This window comes from Oncorhynchus gorbuscha, unplaced genomic scaffold (genome assembly GCF_021184085.1).
Source record: "Oncorhynchus gorbuscha isolate QuinsamMale2020 ecotype Even-year unplaced genomic scaffold, OgorEven_v1.0 Un_scaffold_141:::fragment_3, whole genome shotgun sequence".
Classification (NCBI taxonomy): Eukaryota; Metazoa; Chordata; class Actinopteri; order Salmoniformes; family Salmonidae; genus Oncorhynchus; species Oncorhynchus gorbuscha.
In genome coordinates, this window is record NW_025744684.1 from 65,976 (window position 1) to 75,000 (window position 9,025).

Here is a 9,025-nt window from a genome sequence, read left to right on the forward strand (position 1 = left end):
TCTGTCTCCTTGTCTCTGTCTCTTTCTGTCTCCTTGTCTCTCTCTTTCTGTCTCCTTGTCTCTGTCTTCTGTCTCCTTGTCTCTGTCTCTTTCTGTCTCCTTGTCTCTCTCTTTCTGTCTCATTGTCTCTCTCTTTCTGTCATCTGTCTCTGTCTCTTTCCGTCTCCTTGTCTCTGTCTCTTTCTGTCTCTTTCTGTCTCTTTCTGTCTCCTTGTCTCTGTCTCCTTGTCTCTCTCTTTCTGTCTCCTTCTCTCTGTCTCTTTCTGTCATCTGTCTCTTTCTGTCATCTGTCGCCTTCTGTCTCCTTGTCTCTGTCTCTTTCTGTCTCCTTGTCTCTGTCTCTTTCTGTCTCATTGTCTCTGCCTCTTTCTGTCTCCTTGTCTCTGCCTCTTTCTGTCTCCTTGTCTCTGCCTCTTTCTGTCTCCTTGTCTCTGCCTCTTTCTGTCTCCTTGTCTCTGTCTCTTTCTGTCTCATTTACATTTACATTTAAGTCATTTAGCAGACGCTCTTATCCAGAGAGACTTACATGTCTCTGTCTCTTTCTGTCTTCTTGTCTCTGTCTCTTTCTGTCTCATTGTCTCTGTCTCTTTCTGTCTCCTTGTCTCTGTCTCATTGTCTCTGCCTCTTTCTGTCTCCTTGTCTCTCTCTTTCTGTCTCCTTGTCTCCTGTCTCCTGTCTTATCTCTCTCTCTCTATATATATATCTCTCTCTCTCTATATCTCTCTCTCTCTATATATCTATATATATATATATCTCTCTCTCGCTCTCTCTATATCTCTCTCTCTCTATATCTCTCTCTCTATCTCTCTCTCTCTCTCTCTCAGTATATCTCTCTCGCTCTCTCTATATATCTCTCTCTCTCTATATATATATATATATCTCTCTCGCTCTCTCTCTATATCTCTCTCTCTCTCTCTCTCTCTCTCTCTCTCTCTCTCTCTCTCTCTCTCTCTCTCTCTATATATATATATATATATATATATATATATATATATATATATATATATATATATATATCTTGCTCTCTCTCTCTCTCTCTCTCTCTCTCTCTCTCTCTCTCTCGCTCTCTCTATATATCTCTTTCGCTCTCTCGTTCTCTCTCTCTCTCTCTCTCATTCTCTATATATATAGATATCTCTCTCTCTCTCTGATGACTGTAATCTGGCTACTGTGTGCTACTAACTGTACTGTATCATTACATTTGACCATAGTGTCCAGAATACCATTACCTCAGCATTCCTAACCATTTCATTTCAAAGATGGAATTTTCTCAGTAAAAATATGCAATGTTTTTCATATGTAAATATAACAAAACATAACATTTGACATATGATATATTTCTTTATGTTTGCAGTGTTCTGAGGCTTGTGTGTGTGACCGCTCACCCAGGAAAACTTCACTGCTGAGGACCTCTGTTTGACTACTGGAGCCGACACCACAGAGAAGAATGGACAGAGAGGGAGGGAAGTAGAACTAACAATCATCTCTGAGTGTGTGGGAGACAGAAATGCAGAGAATCTTCATGGCTGGAATCTCAGACCTGTGGATATACAAGTGAGTGTCTGTTGATATCTGGAGCCCCAAACATGAGAAGATTGCAGTTCAACCACTCTGACGTTTCTGCTGGGGCAGACAAACACCTTTCCTACCAGGCCTGTGCTGCTACCAGGCCTGTGCTGCTACCAGGCCTGTGCTGCTACCAGGCCTGTGCTGCTGTCGAAGGCTTCTGTGATGATTTTGACCAGTGGTTAAACTCTGCAAAAAGGATTACGGGGATTCTTAAACTGTCCCCTTTTACTACTTACTACGTTTGGAATAATTCAACTCGCACTGGACCCATTCCCCAGTGAGGGGTAATCCACAACAGGCTCCACAATGGCCACCGGACAGTTGAGACAGAATGGTGGTGTGAGGGATGTGATCCCAGAGGATGGCAGTGACAGGGGAGGAAACTGTGGCATTGCAGGGAAGTTGGCTGGAGACCGGGGCAGGACAGAGTGGAGAAGGCTAAACCTGCCCAAAAGGAGTAAGAGTTTAGACTGGAGTGGAAGGGGGGCTAGCCCTGGCGAGGGGCTCAGACCTGGGCTGCTGAGGTTTTCTGGGAACCTAGGGGGGTCCACACTTAAACGAGCAGAGAGTTTGGAGAGTAGGAGGGCAGGAGAGAGCAATGTGTTGTCCAGGGTGAAGGCCTTTAACTCAGTTGGACCAGGGGAAGTGATGAGCCCCGTTGGGGGGTCAGGGCATTCCCTTGGTGAAGTGGTGTCCCCTGTGGGTCTAGCATATGTGGCTATATCTCTGGAGAGGGCCAGTGGGGGCCAGTCCCTCCCCACCAGACTGAGTCCTGGTCCTGGGTCTGGAACCAGAAAACCAGCTGGTGGATCTCTTGGATCCTCCAGGGGTCAGAGTATCTGGGACCGGATACAGAAGCTCTATGGGTCTACTGGAACTGATAAAGCTACTAACAGAGATGTGAAGGACTCAACCAGAACCAAGCGTCTCTCAGCACCGGTAGGAGACTGGTCTCTATTGGAGAGGGATGGGGGGGATACAGCAGCCAATCGCAGGAAGTCCACCACAGACTCTGTCTTTGTCTCCCCCCTCTCCTCCCCCTTTTCCTCCCCCGTCACCACACACACTACACACACACCACAGAGACATCAGAAATGTGCAGTCAAGGTGTCTGGTTTGAGCCCCTCACTGTCTCCAGTGTCAGGGTGTACCACACCCACACTCTCATACAAACCCTCACACACACCCTTAGTGGAGGGGTCATCAGTGTGCATCAGGGACCCCTCACTATCCCCTCCATTAGAAGACAAACAGGTGAGAGGGGAAAAGGAGGTGACAAACACTGTGGGCAAAAAGAGTGTAAGTAGTGAAGACGGCGAAAAGGAGAGAGTAAGGGTGGGGAGCATGGCTCAGGAAAAAGAGAAATGGACTGATGTCGAAGGAAAAGGACACAAGAAAAAGGAGAAGCGAGGGAGAGATAACGCTGAAGTCTTTCTCCCCCAGCACAGACTATCAGTGACACCCACCAGGGACTCTCAGCCTATCACAACGTCCGGAGTAGGGGTCACCACAGGGTCAAACCCCCTCCTGACCAATCAGCTTAATGGGAAAACTGACACCTATGACAGGAGCAAGACCCCTGGTAGAGGTGTGGGCAGGGAACAGAGCCTGTCAGAAGATGTGTTTGAAGCCAACACCCCACAAAGGATAACATTACAGAACACAGAAAATACCAAGTTACCTGGGAAACTGGTAGTGCCCTCTGCAGCCAGTGTGAGGAACAAGATCCACCAGTTTGAAGCTCTGACACAGACATCTCAGGTCTCAGTGCCCAACTACCTGAAGCCCAGACGGGCTTTCTCTGTCCCGGAGCAGCTCAGTGAGTCTGGAGAGAGGGTCAGGAAGAGTGGGTTGGATAGACAGGTACGCGGGGTGGGGGGAGTATGGGAGAGAGGGAGAGGAGGAAGAGAGGGAGGAATTGTAATTATGGATGGGGGGAGAGGACAAGGAGAAGGAGAAGGGGTAAGGAAGAGTGTGCCAGATAAAGCACTTGGTGGAGGGAGAGGAAGTAAGGTAGTGAGAGAAGAGAGGAAGGCTCATAGAGGGTGGGCGGTGAGGTCTATGTCAGTGGATGAGGTGAGGCTGGGGAGCAGGGAGAGAGGGGGAGTAGGGGAGAGCGGGGGAGTGGGGGAGATAGGCAGAGTGCTTTATAAAGGTTTAGTACAGGGAGTGAGGGAGACAGGGGGAGTGGGGGAGATGGGAGGAGTGGGGGAGAGCCGGGGAGTGGGGGAGATAGGCAGAGTGGTTTATAAAGGTTTAGTACAGGGAGTGAGGGAGACAGGGGGAGTGGGGGAGATGGGAGGAGTGGGGGAGAGCGGGGGAGTGGGGGAGATAGGCAGAGTGGTTTATAAAGGTTTAGTACAGGGAGTGAGGGAGACAGGGGGAGTGGGGGAGATGGGAGGAGTGGGGGAGAGCGGGGGAGTGGGGGAGATAGGCAGAGTGGTTTATAAAGGTTTAGTACAGGGAGTGAGGGAGACAGGGGGAGTGGGGGAGATGGGAGGAGTGGGGGAGAGCGGGGGAGTGGGGGAGATAGGCAGAGTGGTTTATAAAGGTTTAGTACAGGGAGTGAGGGAGACAGGGGAAGTGGGGGAGATGGGAGGAGTGGGGGAGAGCGGGGGAGTGGGGAGATGGGAGGAGTGGGGGAGAGCGGGGGAGTGGGGGAGATGGGAGGAGTGGGGGAGACAGGGGAAGTGGGAGAGAAAGCTGTTGGCTCTGGTACGTTTTCCAACCTCAAGGGTAAACTAGACATCCCTCTGAATGGCAAAACCACCAGAGACACACTGAGAGACTTTTCCATTGATGAGCCAGACCTCCCCAATCACACAGTCACACCCCAGGACTGGAGTAGGAGAGGCACCAACACAAAGACTACTACAGTCACTGCCAAGGATACTTCCTCCTCCCAGCTGTCTAACTCTGTGAACAACTCCAATGACGTTCTATGTGGCCCTGACCAGTCTAGGAGGCCTCACAGTAGAGACTCACCTAACCTGCCATCTCCAGTGAGCGATGACGACAAGACACCCACCAACACCCCCCAGAACTCCCCCTTCCACCCCCAGAACACACCTCCCACCTCCCCACACCTCCCCACTACTTCCCTGCAGCCTAAACACCAACAGGGTGTAGATTCAGGCCTAGCTGACCTAAAGAACCCTCCAGTCTCCACACACACAGCCCACGGTAGGGTCACTACTGACCCTGCTATCCCAGTCTCACACTCTGGCCTGGGGAGGGATTCCATGTCCCTTCCCCTCACCTCCTCCTCCGCCAGCAGCCTACCCCTCCTCCCCACTCTCCCCAGAGGAGGGACCTCTGGTTGGTAGAGCATGGAAGTCAGGGAGTGGGATCCCCGGGACCACCCATACATAGAATGTATGCACACATGACTGGGATGGATAAAAGCGTCTGCTAAATGGCATATATTATTATTATTATATATTAGGATACTGATGATGAAGGTACAGAGAAGGACGAGGACTCCACCTACGACTCAGACTCTGCTGAATCGTCGGTGACCGTCACCAGCGCCATGAGCCAATCACATCGCAGGAGCTTCTCTCTCAGGTGGGTCACTTCTGTTTTCAACTGATGATGAAAATACTACGCTAACACAACAAGCACCATGTTTAAAAGTCAATTAACAGCTAGAAAGGTGGAATTATTGTCAGTCTACCTGTTACTTGTTTTTATCTAATCATTCAACTTTATCTTTGAGTTTATTCCCTCACTATGTCTCTCTCTCAGTCTGGCAGAGCTGTGTAACTTCGGAGAGGTGGACTATGATCCCCAGTCTTCCTCTGACAGTGAGGAGTGGCCGTCCAGCCGGTCAGCCAGCCGGTCAGCCAGCCTGTCGTCTAACGTGTCGGCATTGTCCTGTGTGTCTGTCCTGGGCAGTGATGAGCTGAACCGCCTGCTGGACGACGTAAAGGGCCTGGGGGACACAACGCTGCAGGTACCACAACTATCTTCACTATACCAGACTAAACAACCAGCTAAAACATTACGTAAAGGGCCTGGGGGACACAACGCTGCAGGTACCACAACCATCTTCACTATACCAGACTAAACAACCAGCTAAAACATTACGTAAAGGGCCTGGGGGACACAACGCTGCAGGTACCACAACTATCTTCACTATACCAGACTAAACAACCAGCTAAAACATTACGTAAAGGGCCTGGGGGACACAACGCTGCAGGTACCACAACTATCTTCACTATACCAGACTAAACAACCAGCTAAAACATTACGTAAAGGGCCTGGGGGACACAACGCTGCAGGTACCACAACTATCTTCACTATACCAGACTAAACAACCAGCTAAAACATTACATTAGTGTTATTCCATTCGTATTAACATTAATAATAGCATCAGTATTTGTCAATGCTCAACTGCCATCTTGTGCTGTTGCTGTTCTATCCCCCTCACTCTCTCTCCCCGCTCTATAGAACTACGAGGATGTCCAGGTGGTGGTTCTCCATAAGGATGTTGGTGTGGGCCTGGGCTTCACCATGGCAGGAGGAGTGGACCAGAACAAACCTGTCATTGTGAGTACCACTCAACTAGTACCAATGCTTCCATGTTTCTGTGACCGACTCAGGTCGCCCACACAATTCAAGACCACATTAGCCCATTGATCTAAAGCCTAGGCATCATGTTCTTTCACTTCCTGGTCTACTCTGACCTCTGGTGTTTGTCTTCCAGGTCCATAAGGTGTTCCCGGCAGGGGTGGCTGCTAAGGAGGGATCCATCCAGGAGGGAGACAAGGTCCTGTCAATCAACGGCACAGCGCTGTGTGGCTCCTCCCACTGGGAGGTGCTGAGGACACTAAGGAGGGCACGGACTCAGGGGATGGGCGTGGTTGTCTTGAGGAGAGGGGGGGTAACAGACCCCCGTAAGGGAGGAACAGTGACTGATAGTCCAGGAGGGACACAGACAGAGCCTGCTAACACTGGTGAGATGGATCAGCTGGTTGGAGCAGTGCATTAGAACTGTGGTAAAAGTTATCTAAAGCAGAACAACATTGATCAATGTTCCAAAGTCATTTCACAGCTTCTCTCTTCTCACCATGAACCTGTTGTTTTTCCACAGCTTCTCTCTTCTCACCCTGAACCTGTTGTTTTTTCACAGCTTCTCTCTTCTCACCCTGAACCTGTTGTTTTTCCACAGCTTCTCTCTTCTCACCCTGAACCTGTTGTTTTTCCACAGCTTCTCTCTTATCACCCTGAACCTGTTGTTTTTCCACAGCTTCTCTCTTCTCACCCTGAACCTGTTGTTTTTCCACAGCTTCTCTCTTATCACCCTGAACCTGTTGTTTTTCCACAGCTTCTCTCTTCTCACCCTGAACCTGTTGTTTTTCCACAGCTTCTCTCTTCTCACCCTGAACCTGGTGTTTTTCCACAGCTTCTCTCTTCTCACCCTGAACCTGTTGTTTTTCCACAGCTTCTCTCTTCTCACCCTGAACCTGGTGTTTTGACAGAGAATGTAGGCAAATGTGTGTGTGGGAGTCATTTTGACCGTGTGTGTGTGTCCTGTGTGTCAGGTCAGAGGGTGTGTGTGAGGCTGGAGAAGTGCAGCAGAGACCTGGGCTTCAGTCTGGAGGGAGGAGTGGGTTCCAGCCTGGGAGACAAACCCCTCACTGTACAGAAACTCTTCCTGGGTGAGAGGTCAAACTACCTACAAAATATAATAGTATTAATGAACGTTACTTGATCATCTATTTTATTCCTATTGCTGTTTCCTCCCTATTGAAAAAATGATGTATTCTGTTTTCATGTTATCATCTTGTGTAAATATTATGTTTTCGTATTATCATCTTGTGTAAATATTCTGTTTTCATGTTATCATCTTGTGTATATATTCTGTTTTCATGTATTTTCAAGAGGACCATAATGGAAATAAGTTTTTAAGTGATTTAAAAACTGCAATAATTTTTATTTTATTTTTTATTTTTTTATTTCACCTTTATTTAACCAGGTAGGCTAGTTGAGAACAGGTTCTCATTTGCAACTGCGACCTGGCCAAGATAAAGCATAGCAGTGTGAACAGACAACACAGAGTTACACATGGAGTAAACAATTAACAAGTCAATAACACAGAGAAAAAAAGGGGAGTCTATATACAATGTGTGCAAAAGGCATGAGGAGGTAGGCAAATAATTACAATATTGCAGATTAACACTGGAGTGATAAATGATCATGTACAGGTAGAGATATTGGTGTGCAAAAGAGCAGAAAAGTAAATAAATAAAAACTGTGGGGATGAGGTAGGTGAAAATGGGTGTGCTATTTACCAATAGATTATGTACAGCTGCAGCGATCGGTTAGCTGCTCAGCTAGCTGATGTTTGAAGTTGGTGAGGGAGATAAAAGTCTCCAACTTCAGCGATTTTTGCAATTCGTTCCAGTCACAGGCAGCAGAGTACTGGAACGAAAGGTGGCCGCATGAGGTGTTGACACAATAATGCATTGTGTCCACACATATTGTGTTTTTAAATGGCCAAATAAATTGGTTATGAGGTGTCTGATAAAGATATCAAGGTCAACATCTACTAACAATAAGCACCTCATCCCTTTCAGGTGGTCCAGTGAACCAGGTGTCTCCAGGGGACGAGGTGATGGAGATCGAGGGTGTGAGCTTGGTGGGCCTGAGGAGGCTGGAGGCCTGGACCTTGATCAGAACACTGCCCCCTGGGCCTGTGGATGTGATACTACACCGTCCTCACAAACCACAGTGACAGGAATGAACATTGATATGCACCCTCGATATGCTTATAACAAGGCACTGAAGCATTGTCCTCCTATGAGGTTGAAGTGAGGGTTGCCAATCTGATTTTGGATATGTGGTTCGGGTCAACTTCTACCTCAAGTGAGAGGGATGATATGTATTGCAGCAGTCATACGATAACAAAGAGAAGAGACCAGTAAACACTGAGGAGAGGGCCTGTCTGTGTATAGGGTCAACCCAGGGTATGGAGAGGGAGACAGAGATCAATACAAAGCACTGAAGAGACCAGTAAACACTGAGGAGAGGGCTTGTCTGTGTATAGGGTCAACCCAGGGTATGGAGAGGGAGACAGAGATCAATACAAAGCACTGAAGAGACCAGTAAACACTGAGGAGAGGGCTTGTCTGTGTATAGGGTCAACCCAGGGTATGGAGAGGGAGACAGAGATCAATACAAAGCACTGAAGAGACCAGTAAACACTGAGGAGAGGGCTTGTCTGTGTATAGGGTCAACCCAGGGTATGGAGAAGGAGACAGAGATCAATACAGAGGTCATTTATTTAATGTTGTAGAAATATGCTGTATGTTTCTTTAATACCTAGTCGGCCCATTGTTTTATATGATGAAATGTAAGGCGTTTGTATATGGCTGTTGTAATATATATTGTGACTGGAAAGTTAATAAATCCTACAATAACCCCATGGTTGAAAGCAGTCCCTGTTTAAACA

General features: G+C 48.1%; 2 protein-coding genes across 4 annotated transcripts in view; one reads left to right on the plus strand and one right to left on the minus strand.

The window, feature by feature from the left end:
* The window catches only part of LOC124017009 (protein C1orf43 homolog), a 38,491-nt gene that overhangs the window by 26,144 nt on the left and 3,322 nt on the right, over positions 1-9,025 (minus strand). Inside the window, exons 1-2 of one of the 3 annotated variants that reach the window (XM_046332338.1) lie at positions 3,251-4,593; positions 1,386-1,540 (exon numbers count right to left, since the gene is read on the minus strand). In XM_046332338.1, coding sequence (XP_046188294.1) covers positions 1,386-1,484 — 99 coding nt within the window. In that variant the 5' untranslated portion in view covers positions 1,485-1,540; positions 3,251-4,593. Of the gene's footprint in view, positions 1-1,385; positions 1,541-3,250; positions 4,594-9,025 lie in introns of those variants that run through there. The other 2 variants (XM_046332341.1, XM_046332339.1) reach the window with 2 other exon arrangements.
* LOC124016999 (pro-interleukin-16-like) lies at positions 3,631-8,998 on the plus strand. The gene is made up of 8 exons (XM_046332331.1): positions 3,631-3,645; positions 4,305-4,730; positions 5,015-5,136; positions 5,317-5,524; positions 6,022-6,120; positions 6,278-6,527; positions 7,116-7,232; positions 8,151-8,998. The coding sequence occupies exons 1-8, from the start codon at positions 3,631-3,633 to the stop codon at positions 8,306-8,308; spliced, it is 1,395 nt and encodes a 464-aa protein (XP_046188287.1). The 3' UTR covers positions 8,309-8,998.